The 18,850-nt window shown below is 37.9% G+C and overlaps 1 protein-coding gene across 1 annotated transcript; it reads right to left on the minus strand.

Moving 5' to 3' along the window:
* Nucleotides 1–511: 511 nt before the first annotated feature.
* Nucleotides 512–12,810, minus strand: rab31 (RAB31, member RAS oncogene family). The gene is made up of 7 exons (XM_061731775.1): nucleotides 12,642–12,810; nucleotides 11,054–11,133; nucleotides 9,504–9,585; nucleotides 5,478–5,549; nucleotides 5,091–5,197; nucleotides 3,916–4,025; nucleotides 512–3,041 (listed from the first exon to the last, which is right to left on the minus strand). Exons 1-7 carry the CDS (start codon nucleotides 12,675–12,677, stop codon nucleotides 2,944–2,946), a joined length of 585 nt encoding a protein of 194 aa, XP_061587759.1. The 5' UTR covers nucleotides 12,678–12,810; the 3' UTR covers nucleotides 512–2,943.
* Between the last annotated feature and the right edge of the window lie 6,040 nt (nucleotides 12,811–18,850).

The following is an 18,850-nucleotide window of genomic DNA, read 5'->3' on the forward strand; positions in this document are numbered from 1 at the left end:
TGTTTACAGTAACATATCCAGGACCTCAGGTTAACGAGCACTGCAGTCTCTGTCTCTACATAGGAAAGCGAGGTGGAGAGGCTTCCTGTAGCAAGGATCCTAAAGCTACTTCTTTCAGACACTACAAGGCTGAACTCTCGCTTATTCCTTATACATGTAGCTGTTATAATATTAGTGTAGGAACCCGGCAGAATTAACGGTCCAAAAGAAACCACCAGGTCATTCTGGAAGGAGCTTAGATGGTGGTAATGAATGAAACTGGAACTGAAAGGGGTCATCGAGAGGGCTGAACATTATTTCCTGCCTTTACTGTCCTACTCACTTAACACCAAGTCCCGTGTCTCTGGGACTAAACAACTTTGTCCTCATTATAGCAGATGTTAAAATAATCCAAAATAACCACCAACAATCCTTTATTCAGAAGATTAAAAGTGGGATTGTGTCATAAATGAGACTACACAGTTTTCTTTATGAACTGAATGGTAACGGAATAATGAACACTAAACAGAAATAATATGACTTCTTTATTACAATGATTAATAAACAGAAATGTATCTGTTCTACAGAGAATACAGAGAAGCATGACTTATGCAAACAGGACAAGGCTGGCTGTAAAAAATTGCACTTTAAAAGTAAAAATATATGTGCGGTTAGCCTTTACAAATAATGCATTATTCCAAAGGTATTCACTTTCAGCCATGTCAAACATTTTCTGTTGAGAACAACATATCAAAAGGCACTTGTGTGCGATGAACACACTATTTCTTGGAATTTCATCTCATGAAGGAGATGGTATCGTACCAGATTTCCAACCTCACCGAAACCCCGCACCCCCTCGTATTTTCTCAAGTTTAAACATTCCGAACAGCTATTAGCCCGCATTGATGTCCAATTTTAAGGTGTTAACAGCGTTACAATTTACTGAAAGACTGTAGTCACAAGTCTGACATTTGCTTAAAATAAGACGTGACGGGTCTTGAGGGCAAGGGTTTAAAGGGAACATCTCATCTTACTTCAAAACCAAACTTGGTTAGGTAGGTGTTTCTGATAAGTCAGTCCATACAGTCACATTTTTGAAAGTTTGTTTGAGTTTCAAGACAGAAAACTGTGTCGTAACCTGGCATGTCAATCATTTTTCTTTTACTTTTTAAATATACAGAATTACTCTGGTTGAAGCGGTGCTATTGGATGCAGCAGAAGCCGTCTCTGGATGGCGCGGGATAAGCAAACAACCAATTGGAGAAACAAAGCATGTTACATAAGCAAAGTGACAACTAGACAAACAAAAATACATCCAAAATGACATGAAGTGGAGTAAGAGCACAGGTGAATGACTGCGGTTGGATTTACAGTTAAAACTCATTGATTCAAGGTTTTATTAGCAATTCTAGGGCCACCTTGGTTGTTTTGACTCGTGACTGTTGGACGCTCTCGTACGAGACATCGCACAAAGCCACTACACGACAATAGATACACTAATTTTTGCCACTGAATTTTAACAAAGTTAAAGGCTCCCAAAGGCTGTGTATACCCGTTAACATTTTACAAATTACTGATATTAAGGTGTCATATCAGACATTATAAAATGTTTTAACTGCAAGTGAAACACATTTTTAAGTTATGCAGAGCCAAAAATACCTTGACATACTATTTAATTTTTCAAGTCCAATCCAAATTTTTTAAGAAATAGACATTAGGGAAGACAGGAAAAATACATTTTTAAGTAAGCCCAAACTATCATTGCATGATTTAATATATGCAAAAGTGCCATTATACTTTTCTGAAGTCCCAGAGCAAATCAAAGAGCAATACTGTAACAAAAAAGAAAAGAAAAAAAAGACAGCATCTGAACAGAATCTCAGTTTTAACAAATCCCCCCCCACTATTATCTGCACGTTAAAAGTTAGGCTTCCTTTGACGCTGGAGTTAAGTTACTGTATACAACATAAGCATTTGTGGAACTAGACATGATTCTAGTATATTACATGTAGTTTTTCCTTATTTATACTATAAATGCAACCCTTTTTATAGTAAAATACAAGCAAAGCTAATTCTTGGCAGCTGTTTACAGCCATTCCCTGTAGTGAAATCTAAAATAACACGTCTTAGCGTGTAGAAAACATCCTCAACAAATCGCTATGTAAACAGTTCTATTATCGGTCACAGTGTTTCAGCGGAGGGGGTGGGGGGGGGTCGTACTGTAATTATTATTTTGGCCTCTGCAGCTTTAAACTCCTGTTACATATGTGGATGAAATGTGCGGTGGAGAGGAATGTAAAGCCGAGAGTCGTATAACTAAACGCTCATCTAGAAATAGAGCTCAACAACCACTTATTCAAATATTTTCATCAAACTGAGGTGATATTTGCATCTATGGATGCACAAAAAAGCTCCATGAGTTGATGAGAGTATAGCTGGCAAATACTGATAGTATAACGTTGATTCAATGCTTTTCCATTTAAAGAGCATGGTGCATTGAAATCTGCATAACAGATGAAAAAAAAAATGCTAAGATCTGGCTTTGCTCAGCATATTCACATGGAGCACTTGTAATTAATTTGTGATTGATCATAGAACATGTAAAAGGGCATAAAAATCACCTCTTTATACATTTCTGAGCAGTGAATGACACCATGTAATCATAAGTCTAATTGTAATTCAGCCAAAACACCACTTGAGGGGGACAAATGAAAGGCCTTTTCTGCTTCCTGACTTCATCAGCGCTGGAGCTGCTACAGTTAAAAGAAATACATGTGCTTGTTGAATTTGGTGCATTGACCTACATAACACTGTTGGCAGGTTTTTCTGTTCATGTTGCTGACCTCGGTCCATCCACTGTGCCGCCTTTCCCAGGGGGAGGACACTGTGTGCATTGTGGACGTCGTGCTGCGCTGGCAGAGGCTGCTTGTTGGAGGAAATCGTTTTCATCAGCCCGTCCTGGTACTAGCAGCACCTCCTGGCAGACGGAGGGGGCTGCCGGGTGAGTTTGAAGGACTCGTTGCTGTCCACGTCGGGATTTTCCAGCGGCGGAATTTGTTTACCTAAAATAAAAAAGGGAATAATGATGACGAACATGCAGCATTTAATCAATAATACTGCAGCAGGAAAGGTTGGCAGAGCTTTCCTGTTCACACCAGACAGCTTTGATCATTACAGTACTGTTAAAAAAAATGCTCCTACCAACAGCTACTTAGGCTAAAATCATGTTAATAAATAAAGATATATAAAGAAAATAAAGAAAAATAGTAGACAACCAGACACGCATCAGATGTTTCAATTAAGATGTTTCTAAGCTAATATGATGATCCATTCTTTTTTTTTTTTAATAAAAAAGATCTGATTAATCCTTGCTTGATTTCACAAAGTTGTACAATAGCTTTTATTTAACTGATACCGTTGATTAGTATTGAAATGTTTAACTGTACTGTGAAAAATGTCTGCACAAATATTGACATGGAAAACTTCTCCAGGGTTGTTTCTTGTTTTCTCATCAGTGATACGTCATCGTGATACACGTCTCTGCGTTTTCTTTGATGCCCATTTAAATCACTAAAACATACTGTTTGTGAAGCGATATTTAGGACAAATAGTGGATAAAGTCAACTTTCTTGTGCCAGTATTAATCCAGTCTGAACTTAGACGGCAATCTTCCTTAAAGTCAAGGTAAACAGCAGTATAAAGTGTGGACTTTTTTCTTATTATTCATTTACTTTTTCAGCATTTATATTTAAGAAAGGCAGGATTGAGAGTTCTTATTCAGCCCATGTCTGTTGTAATGCAGCATAAACACGATTCTAAAAAAAAAATGATTATATATGTAGAATAGATTCCCATACATTTGATAAATGGAACATTTTAAAGTCAGGAGTACATGCAACATAAACATGGCTTAAAAACCAACAACATGAAACTTACTGATTTTCTGAAAGAGCTCCTCGACATTGACAGCATTTCTGGCACTAGTCTCGATGAAAATAGCTGCAATTGATTCAGCAAACTCCTTCGCCTCTTTCATAGGAACTTCCCTGGGAAAGGGAGGACGAGCAGCGTGAAATAAGAGCAGATGGCAAAGCAAAGATTTTATCAATGGCTTTCATCCACTACATATCTAAGTGTAAGAATTTGGACTTCTATACTATCGTGAGGATTAAATACAGGGTGAGAGCCGTTGGCTCCACCAGGACGCAGGTCGTACAGATTGTTATGAACAAAGACATCAATAAATCAAACCTTTTAAGAGTTTGTCGTGCAGAAGGTCAAAAAGGAAGTGAATGTGTAACACAACCTGTAATCTGGACTGTTTTTATTGTGAAGACCTGCTCAATAAATGTAAGGCACATAAAGCCGTGGAGGGAACCACATCTGTGGAGAACATCCTGTGGAGAAGACACCGAGCAGGCTACATCTGCTGGGTCCATTGAAGTTTTTGGAGTGAGAGGGGACACCGCTGATCATTTTTTCTGTCTTGACTGTGACATCAGCCACTTTTTATGCGGTATTTCTACTCGGGCAGAAGCATTTTCAAATGCTAAGAAAAATAAAACTCGATAAACCGATGGAAAAAAGCCCGTTCTGTCTCAAGTGTGACGTGTGGTAAACAGGAAGAGTGTAGCCAGGCTATCATCACTCTTTGGAAAAGCCTCTCACTCTATACATGACTGCGATAACAGAGGAAAGCTTCTCCAGCCGCCTGCTGCTCTCTAAATGTGCGAGGAAGCATCTTTCCTGCCTGCTGGCAGCTAATCCCACTGCTCCCGACAGACCAAACTAACACACAAATAAAACACATTGCTTTACAACCCATTTTGAAAGATATTTCATATCGGTGAAAGGGAGCGTTTCATTGTTTCATACTCTGTATAATAACTGTTTCTGATGTTTTTTCCTTTTTAAGATTTATGCTTGGGTTAGCCCTCAGCTAATACATTACTGTAACTTTCCATGTTGCGGGACTAATAAAGCATTAATTGGTTCTGCTATACACACAAAAAGACAGGCGTAAGAGTATTCACATTCTCTCCCTGTACTGTTGATGCCACATCCAGTTTCTGCTGTGATCCTGAGCAAAACAGAGAAGAACGTGGGCCCACCTGATATCTCCTAAGTCGTTCTTGTTCCCCGCTATCGCTACGACAATGTCTTCTGGGCCGTGTTCCTTCAGCTCCTTCACCCACTTCTTCAATGTCTGGAAAGAGTCCTGGACAACAGCCACACATCGTGTTCAGTTCTGGGACACACGCCATAAGAACATGCCCGGCATTCTTCCTTTTTTAAGTCGCAGTCAAAGCATTAATGTTTTGTTTTTTTTTCCATGAGCCAACCAGGAAATGATTACATCTGTAGCTCACTGAAGCACATCATCCAGGAATGATGGAAAATAAGCCATTTTTTCCCCCCTTCAGATTTGAGGAGGTGAGACAGCCGAGGATGTCGCCGCCCAAACAATCCATTTAAACAAAGTTAGACATTACTCTTACCAGTTTAGTTATGTCGTAGACGATGACAGCAGCAGCCGATCCTCGGTAGTACATAGGAGCTAAGGAGTGGAACTGAAAACAACACATTTGCAGGAGTTAGCATGATTCAATTCAAATAGAGTTAAAGTTGGTTTATTAACTCATAAAAAAGCATGTGTAAATATATAATAATTTAAGGTATATACACAACATAAATCCACACAAACACATTCATAAACAGTAGTTTACTGCAGATCATCCTCGTAACAGATACAAACGTTTCAATACAGGAGGCCTAATTTAGTTAACAATCGTTTATATACAGTGGATTATGAACAAAACACAGCAGACTAAACTCCAAAGAGGTTAAAAGTTAAAGTAAAATGAACTTATCTGTAGATGTTCAACTAGTTTTCACAAAATTACAGTTTAATGTGGGCTTGCTGAACAATGTGAAGCACATCTGATGTTTCTGAAGAATCAAATGTTGGTTTGCTGTATGTTTGCACCTGTTTGTTTAGAGCATTTTAGGAACCATTTCGATTGAGTCAACCGTGTTTTATATCTTGTTTGCTTTCAATACTTTCTGGTCAGTTGACAGAAAGTTTGCTACAGTTTCAGAATTGTTATTTTATATTTTTTCTTCTATCCTAAAACGAGTCTGGGTGGCTAAAACTATCAACAATAAAAATGATCCACAACGAATATTTTATCATGTACAATTTCCATTTTCAAGAAACTCAGTTTGACAGATCTTTAGCTTCACTAGCTCACATCTCGGTGCTTTCTTAACAGCCTTAAATGTCATCAGGACAGTATCAGGAAATAGTCAATTGACTCTGAATCTTAGAAAATAAGAATACCAATTCTTACATGCATCAGTTTTAATTTCATGGAATCAGTTTTTACTTTTCCAGCATCCCTAATGTTTGAACATTTTCTTTTATGGTATAAAGCCCCTGGAATCAGTCAATTTATACCAGAGAACAAGTTTGTGAAAAAGTAAATACTACTACCACAACTAATACTAATACTCCTTCCAGTGAGTAGTGGTGAGGTGCTGCTTATCAAATACACGATTAACAGACTTTTTTAGGCCTTCGGGCAGTTTGCTGCTCTGGTGTTTTCAGGTGTGCGTTAATACAATGCCAAGAAGGAAAGACACCAGAATTCAAGAAATCGTTACATACCATCTACATTAATATTTAAAGCGGTATGAAAGGAAGTTTGCCATTTAGGTATCATTTTTGCAACATTGTCTGAGATTTACTCTAGTTGAGTCCAAACTCACTCACTCACATTTTGTCTCCCTCACTTCTTCCATTCTTAGTAATTATATTTCGTATTAGCAGTTACCATGAGAGATGACTGAGACAGCAGTCCACAATTACTCTGGGTGTTTTCTGCCAGTTTTAGGGAGAGAAGAATGAAGTGTCCCTTCAAACTAAATTCCGAATATTTGGCAACTTTTTAATGGGCACAACCCACATACTCAGCCCTGCTGCTCTTCCCACAAACGCAGGTTCCTCACAAATGTGTTACCATTTTAAAAAGGGGAAATAAACAGCCTTTCCAACGGTACAAGATTTACTGCCAAGAAGCATTTTTACAACAAAGAAATAATCCACCAAACACAACACCTTACTTTTTGTGCTTAGTTTAGTTGTTTTATAATGCTGTATTTCTCATTCTCTTCCCCCTCTTTGTTTCTGTAACTCCATTATTGCTTACTAACTGTGGGTGAGAGAGAAACATTATTTCAGTCTTCTATACGTCCTTTGCACAAGGCAGAACGGACCAAGCTGGCATTGGCAGCGCCTATTAAAGAAATTGCAAGATGTGGTTTCTTTTTCACATGACTGTGTGTTTGAGCAAGGCTCAGTCTGGTTTTAATGTTTGCGTATGCATGTAATAAAATGTGCTACACAAGTAAAACTCAATCTCGTAGTCAGCATGAATGTACATGAAATCTTTCATGCTTTAATGTTACTTTGCAGTGTAAAAACAATGTGTTATATTCATGTGCAAATATTTACGTAGAAGACAGATCAAGTGCAATAGGAAACAGCGATTTCATGATATTGTTTTCAGAAATAAGCAGGAAATGCTGGCATTAAATTTTCCATGCAGTAAGCAAGTCTGGAGGGCTTCACCATCCCTCCCACCCCCTCTTCCAGCAAATGAATCACTATTGTGTCTCATGACCCCTTTTTCTTAGATATATTTATCAGAAACTCATCTATGAAAGTACAGCACACACCCTTTGTTCTCATATGAGAGTAAGCTGGTTTCATAGGAATAAAACATCAGAAATCCAACTATATCAACCAAAAAATAAATATGAAGTAATAAACGCTTACACAGCAGGTAGGCCACAGGAAAAGAAAGGTTTGTTTCCTTTTACACACAGTAACGACTCAAGTTTAATCAATATTTTCTTCCTTTTAGGCCTTTAATAGTCCGGACCAAAGTCTATTTGGGATTTATCCATCCATCCGTTATCTGTACCTGCTTTAATCCTGTTCAGGGTCACAAGGGTCTGCCACTGGCTAAAGGACGAGATACAGTCAGCAGCTCCCCAAACCAATTGGAGATGCAGAGATTTCACAATCTGTTGCAATTAACATATTTCTAAAAACGCCTGAAGGACCCGACGTGGCTTTTTCAGCTTCCTGCATCTCTATCTCAGAGAAGACGCCACTAAATCATCCTGGTTTTGTCTGAAAGAGGTTTAATAGGTTACATTTAACACGTTCAACTGGATTGGTTTGTTCTTAGTAGCTAGCGGTAACGTTTTGAGATACTGATTTACTCAGTATCTATCGAGGCATCATTCAAGGTTATTAAAACGATTTAAAGGATACTTGTATATTCCTGTATTTTACGCTTGTGACATATGCTAAAAGAAGCAATTTAGAGCTACACAGGACTGTCTCAGAAAATTAGAATATTGTGATAAAGTCCTTTATTTTCTGTAATGCAATTAAAAAAACAAAAATGTCATACATTATGGATTCATTACAAATCAACTGAAATATTGCAAGCCTTTTATTATTTTAATATTGCTGATTATGGCTTACAGCTTAAGATTAAGATTCCCAGAATATTCTAATTTTTTGAGATAGGATATTTGAGTTTTCTTAAACTGTAAGCCGTGATCAGCAATAATAAAATAATAAAAGGCTTGCAATATTTCAGTTGATTTGTAATGAATCCAGAATGTATGACATTTTTGCATTACAGAAAATAAAGGACTTTATCACAATATTCAAATTTTATGAGACAGTCCTGTATATGAACTTAATAAAATGTGTTATGACTAACTGGTTATGTCAATAGATGACTTGTTAATGACTGAAGGACTGAATAAATATCCACCAAATGCAGAGTCTTTGAAAAGTGAAGAAACTCAATGTATTTAACAAATGCATGAGAGACCTATTAAATGGCTGAAAATGAATGTTTCTTAAAGAGAGATTGGAAGTGATTTGCATATTCTTCCATCTACAGTGCATGGTATCATCAAATGTGTGAAGGTACTGTATCTGGAGGAAGCGAAGAGCAAACCCGGGTTGGGATCCTCAATGCTAGAATCTGCTGGGTGTTGTGCAACGTTTATACACCGTTGCCAAGCCTGTTTCTTTCTTTCTTTTAAGTTATCATGATATCACTTTATTGAATTTCCAACGACCCCTGACATGGACTGGCGTGTAACCCTGACAGGGAACTGGGAAAGGCTCCAGCAGTTCCCTGTGGCCCTAAATAGCCGGTAAATCAAATAAAACAGATAAATGGAACAAATATAAATTTAATTATTTGGATTTTTTAGAAAAGATAGATTTGTAAAGAAAGCTTTTAGAAATAGGACTCGGGAGATTAGGATGTTAACTTTGAGACATGAGGGGTCCAAAACCTTTGAGTACAGTAAGAATCATTATGTTGCGCCATCGTGTGTGATGCAAAATAAAATGGGAAGTTAATGTGAAAAACCACGATTCCTGGAGTCATGTGGGTCGACGTATGGGCGATGGTTAAATAATTACTCACCCGTTCCTGTCCGGCCGTATCCCAGATCAGAAACTTGTGTAGTTCATTACCGCAGGGGACTGTCTTGGTCAAGAACGATGCTCTGTGGATGATTTAGAGTAGGAGTTAGAGACTCGGAGGTCATTCTTAAAAAAGCACAGAGTAAACCATTTAACCAAGTCAGCAGGATATGACTAACAATGAGAAGAGAGCTGGATGATTGTAAATCCTGACTGCTATCATCAAAAACAGGAAAAACGGTGATGAATGTAGGGTATTTGAAAAAAAAAAATCCCCCAACAAATGTCATCTAAACTATCCCTGTTTCTCTCCTACTACATTTTATAAAACTGAAGTCACTTATTTATTGTGTTTCAACTGTCAGGCAAGGTGTAGAGTCTAACTTGTGTTTACACATATTACAAATAGTATTTTAGTGAAAGAAAGAGGTATAAACAATTAATTTTTTGATAGAAACCTATTGTAGTACTTTCAAATGTGCATAAACTGCACATAAGGTGCAACAGTAGCTTAGTTTGGCCAGCTATAAACTTACTTTGTGAAATGGCCCGGTACTCATCACATTCACAGCCATTTCCACCGGTACAGAACGTACCAAACCAATCACAGTTGGACAGGAGATAAGAAATGACTCATGCAGGAGCATCTCTGAGATACTATTAAAAAATAACAAAGACGGCTTAGAGGCAGAGGCCGTTTCTTCTGGGTTTGTTGCTACTGCCCCCTGGAAATCAGAGTTAAATTCCTGTGGAATTGGACCAATTCTTTTTATTAAAGAGGACAAGCTGGCTGGCCAAGCTAACATAAACTGAATTAAATTATTTCATCTGAAAAAGCATAAGTTCAAACTGTGAGAAAAAAAATTCTCATAACTGATGTTCAGATTTACTCAACCATATATGTGAATTAACTTAAGGTCACTAAACCATTTACTTGACTTGACCTTACACATTTGAATCCTTCGACCAGTCTTGACCTGATTATTGATCAGCTGTCCCTCTCTGTTCTTGCATTTTTGGCACATGAAAATAGACACTGTGATGTCTTTTTAAACGCCAAAAAAAGATGGCACAAGCTTGTCTGTTTATCTGCTTTCATCAATGAAGACCTCCTCGGTCCTCCCCTTTGGATCTGACACTGATGGACCTTGACCTCAGACTCCCCCTTGTATGTCCTTGGAGGCGGTTCTGGGCTCTTCGATTGTCATTCTTATCATCCGTCTCTCCAATATGTCATCAATTTTCCTCTTACGTCCAGGAAGGTTGGCTATAGTCCCGCTGACCCTAAACTTCTGAATGAAATACGCAGCTGTGAAGGTCTGAGAGCCTTTACCTTTACCGTGTTTGTCTTCTTTCTGATCTCTTCAGACAACTCCTTCCTCTGCTTGTACTGGTCCAACGAACGAAACACTTTCAGACCTTGGCCACCTTGTGTTACAGCCACATTGAGCTGGTAGTGACTTGTAAGTAGTCTTATAATGTGTGCTCCATGCCCAAGACTGATCGATTTGTTTCCTGCTGGTAAAAGACACTCGTGTGATTCATACTCACCCTATGGTCGGGCTTATGTTGTGATCAAAATGATCTTGAACAAATCGGCAAACAATGCTGGATTTACCAACGCCGGTGTCCTGAAAACAGAGGGTCAGCCTTCAGTCACAGCTCATGTACACACACTCTGTCTGCGGTCACTTTGAACCCAAATGATTGAGCAACACACTCATCCCATCACAAATGTCCCCACAGTTCCCCTAAAAGGCTTAATTTTGTTTAAATTAATATAAAAATAGAAGACTTTATGTATCCAGGCATGACATCTCTTATCCTGGTTTTATAGGGTTTAAATACAATTGAGTTGCAGCTAATGGAGTTCATGGTTTGGTTCATTTTAAACCGGGGTTGAATTGGTTTGATATTGGATATTGGATATTATGAATAAAACCCATAAAACTTGTGATACATACCACTGATTTTGGTCAAACCACTTGTGATGTGTTCATGGTCATCCAGACTATATATCACAAAACAGTAATTATTAAAAAAATCATATTAAAAAATCATATATATGGGCTGATTTAAAAATCATGTATATGGGCTGATTTAAAAATCATATATATGGGCTGATTTAATGTGGTTTAATGAATTCAACACCCATAAAACTTGTGATACATACCACTGATTTTGGTCATATTGCTTGTGATGTGTTCATGGTCATCTAGACTATATATCACAAGAGAGTAATTATTATAAAATCATATTATGGGCTGATTTAAAGAGGTTTAATGAATTCAACACCCATAAAACAATCAGTGGTATGTATCACAAGTTTTATGGGTGTTGAATGTCGAATATCCAATATCAAACCAATTCAACCGCGGTATGATTGAGCAACACACTCATCCCATCACAAAGTTTCCTACAATTCCCCTAAAAGGCTTAATTTTGTTTAAATTAATATGAAAATAGACGACTTTATGTATCCAGGCATGACATCTCTTATCCTGGTTTTATAGGGTTTAAATACAATTGAGTTGCAGCTCATGGAGTTCATGGTTTGGTTCATTTCAACACTGTTTTGGTGAGCATGTTACACGCCTGATAAACCTTACAAAGCCCTAAAAAGTTCCCAGCTCACATTTGAGTCATTGACAAAAGTATCACTTTGATGTCCAAAGGAGAAGTTATTTGTTAGAGTGTATAAAAGGACAAAGATGCTTTTTTGCAAACGCAGCAGGAAAACTAATGGCTTGCGGCGACGCGTCTCGTGATGACGTAATGCTGATAAACTGTCAAGAGCTGTTGGAAATTAAGCCAAATAACAATGTAAACTAATTTAAATGCGTTTAATAAAAAAAAATGAAAAAAGGATAGGCTACCAGGTAACAAATGTAAAAAAGAAACAAGCGCCGGTCGAAGATGGCTCGGTGGGTTTTTCCCCACAACAAGATATCAACATAGTTCAAGTTTACTAGGGTAAAAATGAAAAGACACACATAAAACTAATCTAAACTGACTGCATATACTTATTGAAGATAAACCGTTAGGTGATGTTTAAGTCTAAATAATGTGGATGAGTTCCTCCCCTTCAGACTGAAGGAATTTCCCCCAAAATCCATCAACAAAAACCTCTGCCACTTACCCCTAAAAGGCAAACTTTGAGCTCCCGTATTGCCATGGCAAGGTCCGAGTTTTTTAAATCATCCTTTGAACGTGATAATTCAGTATCTTTGCCTCGACATACTTGACAATGCTGGGTTTTTTTCGCGTCTTCTTGGATAAAAAGGAAACCCAGCCCAGAGACGCACCAGCTGAGACACACACAGCACTTCCGGGGGGGACTTTCACAATAAAAGTAGAACCACAGCTACAGACAGACTTGGAGAATTAACAGGCCAAAATGGCCGGGTTTCCCAGATCAGTTAAGTAGTTCTTAACAGCGAAAGACTTCTTTCAAACCTTCTTAAGGAGCCTGTGAAAGAAAATCGCGTTTCCCAGAGTCGCTCTTAGCTTAAGTATCTCTTTCATTAAGAAGGAAATGAAAGATGCTGCTGACCCAGTCTTTACAACCATCTTAGTGAACAAAGACTCACAGATCCAGCCGCGTCAGGCAAATCAATATCACACCAAGCAATGAGATATTAAAACAATGCACCCCGCACAAATTTTGATCTATTTTATACTTTAGATTTATATTGTTTAGCATTTATTGGTGACAGCAAAGGGGGGGGAAAAAAGAAAAATAAGGAATAACAAGTGTGTTCCTGTATATGCTTTATGCTTTACGCACAAATAAAACGATCATCATGAATATCATGTATTTGATAATTTGGCTGCTATACAGCATGTTCTCGCTGCAAATCAACCGCATCGCCGTGCGCGAAGCAGAACTGTTTTTATGAACGCATTCGTGCGTCAGCACTTCAATCCCCTGGACGTGCTGTCGGACCGGGCTGTCCAGGCAGCCGTGACACCGATCCTCCTGCCCGAGCCAGAGCCCGAGCGCACCTATGTGATGACAGGGAAGCAGCAGCTGAAGAACGAGATCCTTTGATGAATCGTTCATTACAGTCTCAAAATCAATGGTGTCGGTTTATATTAAAGAATCTTTTTGCCCAGAAGAAAAAAGAGCGAAGACAACGACCCATAACTATTTTCTTCTCTTGAAAAAACCCACCTGCCGACTCGCGCTGTATACAGCGCGAGTCGGGATGCCGCATCATTCAGAAGAGGAGGAATACGTGCGAGGCGGGGATGATCTCTGCAATCTGAAGCCCTCTATAATTGTAAAAAGAATTTCACTTATCACGGGTTCTTTTTGGAACATAACCCCTGCGAAAAACCAGGGATTGCTGTAATTCCACGTTGCGATTTGCGAAACTCGCCTTCTCTTGGCTCATGTTTTTGAATGCACACACACGCCCACCCCGTTTCCTCCCGGTTTCTGCGTGTGGGGAAAAAAAGCCTCACTGTAGCCAGAAATAACGGAGTAACGCACCGTTTGGATGAAAAAGGGTAATTGAATTATATTTATCATCTTAATTTTTTATTATAACGCACAGGCAGCAGTGAATTAGTGCGTTAGGTAGCAGTGCTGCATGTGAAAATGCGCTGATAGTGATCGGTGATCGATTTGCCTGGCATCGATTAATTTGGTTTCAGAACCGGACAGCTGCTCCAAAGAGCTTCTGAAAGAGCGAAACTAAAGGACGGTGTTAAGAAGTCATCTGGGAAACACCCGTATCTTAGGATTCTCTCTTAGTTCAAACCTTCTTTGAACCTCTCTTAAATCCTTAAGAGAGGTTGGATCTGGGAAACCCAGCCAATATCAGTCAACGGGCCAGAGCCCAAAATTTCACTTGTCAGCAGAGGTGTCAAAAGTATTCACATTCATTACTCAGGTAGAAGTATAGATACTAGAGTTTAAAAATACTCCTGTAGAAGTTGAAGTATCATCTCAAGTTTTTTACTCGAGTAAAAGTATAAAGGTACTGGTTTCAAAACTACTTAAAGTATAAAAGTAAAAGTAATGTAAGGTGAAAAAAGCCATTAAGGACAAAAGCCATTGAAAATGAATGCATCTTAGTATAATGCAAATATATTAAAGAACCATATATGTGTACTATTGAGCATTAACATGTGTTTCAGAGAGCAGGAGATTTGATGACTAGTTGCCTATAAGTATTGTAATGATGCAAAAAGTCAAACTTCAGAGGCATGTTATCATTTATCCTAGCTTTTATTGGAATGTACATCCAAGTTTAGTTGCAGGAATCTGAGGGCAACGGATGTAAGAACAAAACTGGACAAGAACATCTGAAACAACCACAACCAAATTCACTCTATCCTGATGGAGCAATTTAACTGGATAGTTTTTTTTTAAAGGCCGAAATGAAATAGAGTAACGAGGCTGTTTTTAAAATGTAAGGAGTAAAAAGTACAGATAATTGCGTGAAAATGTAAGGAGTAAAAGTAAAAAGTCGTCTGAAAAATAATTACTCCAGTGAAGTATAGATAAACAAAATTTCTACTTAAGTAAGGTAACGAAGTATTTGTACTTTGTTACCTGACACCTCTGCTTGTCAACACCACTCAAGGTGACAAAACTTGCTTATCATTTTTGAACATATCTATGTCTGTAGATTATATTTTGGTATGATAACCCTTCCTGAGTGGCAGCTGAATCATAGTTTGAGTGACATTATGATGATTCTGTACTTGGTTAACCTTCTTAACACTATCTTAAGTACACACAGAACTTCATAGCCTAACTATAATCAGATATTCACATACTGTATTCCCATTAATAACGATGTTAATTTTGTTTACAATATTGTTATGTTTATAATGTTTATAAAACTAAGCTGGTTCCTTATCTCATTGTGGTGTCCGTTATGTCCTGTATTTGCATGATAAAGACCAGACTGTTATAGTTTCATAGGAGCCTAATGATGCTCTTCTAGTTTAAGGCTCACAATGACCTGCAACAATGATATAGTAGGGGTATATTATACATTTCCTGAATGCTTATGGTCCTGTGAGTATTCCAGTTTTTGTATTTTGTGTCTCTGTTGTTCCTAGATGACACAGGGCTAAAAGATAGTATATCATTTAGGCGAAGATTGTGTAAAAATGTGTGTTGTTTAGAGTTTAAAGACCTGCAGTGACCTCTATGTTGGTCAGAAAAATTCACATCTTAGCTTGAACGAATGCTTAAAAGGTCCCCTTTAAAATGATACCAAAGACAATATTGTGAAACATTGACAGATATCCTGTACATGAGTCTAAACCAGGATATGCAGCAGCATCTAAAATGTAATTTTCTGAAGGGACTGGGTAACTTCATGAGCTGATAACTTTGATACAGCTGCCACTCAGGAAGGGTTATCATACCAAGATATCATCTACAGACATAGATACAGTGCCTTGCGAAAGTATTTTCCCCCCTTGAACTTTGTGACCTTTTGCCACATTTCAGGCTTCAAACATAAAGATATATTATATATATAATAATTTTGCACGCCCACTTTTTCAGTTTTATATTTGTTAAAAAAGTTTGAAATATCCAATAAATTTCGTTCCACTTCATGATTGTGTCCCACTTGTTGATTCTTCACAAAAAAATACAGTTTTATATCTTTATGTTTGAAGCCTGAAATGTGGCAAAAGGTCACAAAGTTCAAGGGGGCCAAATACTTTGGCAAGGCACTGTATGTTCAAAAATGATAAGCAGGTTTTGTCACCTTGAGTGGTGCTGATATCTGGTCTGGCCCATGGACTATTAACTCAGTGTGGTTCCCCAGGGTGACCACACTTGAAGTGTCCCCTTCTCTCACATTTTACAGTAAAAAAAAGGAAATTTACTATGGTTATAAAGACCATAGATTTACATGAACGTATTGCTGAAGTACATGCTCAACACTCATACTACAAATAAATGTAAGACAAGCAACCAACTAAGAGTAACACCACAGATAGACATGAGTCTAAAAACTGATGCTCCAATCAGAATGCAACTCACATGCCAATGTAACACCACATGTTAACTATCATCATATATGGTCTGTCTGAGGACTACATGCAAAATTATTACAGCATATGACTAAACAATCAAACGGGCCTACTGAATGAGCTGATCAATCAATCAATCAAATTTTATTTATATAGCACCTTTCGTCCAGGTACATGAAATACAAGGTGCTTTGACATTTTGATTGAAAAATAAGCATAATAAACAAATAAAAACTGGGAGACCAAAAAAGATAAAAACTGGGAGACCAATGCACCCTGCCATACAATATAAAATATATAAAATGTATAAAAAGATAAAAGTTCAAGGATTAAGGCTAAAAAAAAAAAAATCAGTCCACAACAATAAAAATAATAAAAACATTATAAAAGATAGATAAATAAATAAAACAGATACCTTTAAAAAACTAAAACTATAAAATGTGATGCTACATAAAAGCCAGACCAAAGAGATGAGTTTTTAGTCTACGTTTAAAAATGTCCACATTTCCAGCTCCTCTCAGATCTGATGTGAAGGCAGGGAACAGCACACTCACTCAAACGCAATTTTTTTAATTATTATTATTTTAATGTATTTTTATTGTATCATTGGTTACTGCTGTACCTGTTTGCTCCTCTTCCAGCAAATATATAGAGAAAATAACAAAATATGACATATATAATCCAGTTAGTCATTTGATTCGGTGTCCCCTCATTGGCCGACGCCGCTGGGTGCTCGCCCAGTTCAGTATATCGATAATCTGGCCTAGCAAAATACCACCAGCTTTTGTCAATCAAATTTGGCCATGGCTTACTAATGTTGCTTTGGTGGCAAAAGAACATTACTTGCCCACTTCGTTTAGCCGACACGGGGTAAGCACAAGCTGCCAATTGCTTAGCTGAGGCTCAGAGCAAAGATCAGAATCAGAATCAGGTTTATTGGCCAAGTCAGGTCAAACAGGACAGGGAATTTGACTCGGTTATTTTTACTCACTGTACAATTTAAACAATTTAAAAAAAAAAATGAAATGTGCAGCAGTATGAGGTAGACATGGTTATTGAAAGGTGCATTGTTACAGCATATGATTGTGTTTATTATTATTATTATTATTGCACAGTGATTGATTATTCTGAGACTCTATGAGTGATGAAAGTTCATCAGAGCAACAGTTTGGGGGAAGAAACTGTGTCTGGAGGTTTTGACGTAATGCTTCTGTTGTCATGCAGCGGTTGCAACAATTTTTGAGTGACGCTTGTTTGAACTTTTGCTTTTTACAGTTTCTTTTCTCAGTGGCTCATCAGAGAAATAAGGGGAATTATGTAGAAAGGATGTTAAAATTTGCACTTTAATGGCACTTAAACGCTCCAGTTTTGTCATCTGATTGCAGTGACATGGAATTGTGGGAAAAGTTAATGCTCACCTTGCAGGTGGATTTCTTAGGTTGTCAGAAAGTGAGTTTTCATGCTTGATTTCTACATGCTGGAGGAGATGTCAACACAGCTGCCATGCATTAGGGAAATTAACTTCTGATGAGCCTGTTTGTGTTCACAACATTCTTCTTGAGACAGGCCAACACAACCGGTTGCTGGTGTCACTTTATGTCCCGGGATAATCAGAATCAGATTTATTGGCCAAGTCAGGTCAAACAAGACAGGGAATTTGACTCCGGTGATTTTCGCTCACTGTAGAGTAAATAGACAAATGACAGTTCTTATGTGGAAGTGGTGAAAGCTTTGCATCGCTTAAGCCAGCCACAAAAGACCACATTGCTAATTATAGATACATGTTATTGTTTCATTCAGTTTTGTCTGATGTGGCTTAGAGAAAGGACCTTGAAACTGTTGTAGTTTTCACACCCAGGCAAGTGTTGCGCTACAAATAGGACAATATTGATTCCCCATCTGAGGCAAGCCATTTCTACTTTGGTTGACAGATTTAAAAGCTTGGCCAACCATACCTGTTCCTTTTACAGAAATTCTCTCGGGAAATGGATTTGGCCGGCCAGTCTGAATTTAGCATCGGTTTCCAGGGAGCAGTTCAAATGGATGCTAAAGAAATTACCTCTGGATACACCTGGATAATGAAACCACCAATCAAAGATGAGTATATGAAAGAAGCTTTCTTGGTTGTCTTTGATAATGGCTTTAATGCTCCCATTAACAGCCAGTTCCACTGGTACAAAATGTACCAAAGCAACCGCAATGGGATGGACTTTGTGAGAACTCATTGATGTGATTCTACAAGCTACTATTCCAAACAACCAAGACAGTCGCAAAATTACTAAAAACACCTCAGATCAAAAGGTTTTTAGTGCTAAACCAACAATATAGTGTTGTCCAGAC

Source organism: Cololabis saira, chromosome 10, assembly GCF_033807715.1.
Source record: "Cololabis saira isolate AMF1-May2022 chromosome 10, fColSai1.1, whole genome shotgun sequence".
Classification (NCBI taxonomy): Eukaryota; Metazoa; Chordata; class Actinopteri; order Beloniformes; family Belonidae; genus Cololabis; species Cololabis saira.

Excerpts from the sequence above, each read along its gene's own strand:
- rab31 (XM_061731775.1), bottom strand. The coding sequence starts at position 12,677 with ATGGCAATACGGGAGCTCAAAGTTTGCCTTTTAGGG. Across the intron at positions 4,026-5,090 it reads AACGACTTAGGAGATATCAG|GGAAGTTCCTATGAAAGAGG; the intron begins GTGGGCCCACGT and ends TCCCTTTCCCAG. Across the intron at positions 3,042-3,915 it reads GGAGCTCTTTCAGAAAATCA|GTAAACAAATTCCGCCGCTG; the intron begins GTAAGTTTCATG and ends TTTTTATTTTAG.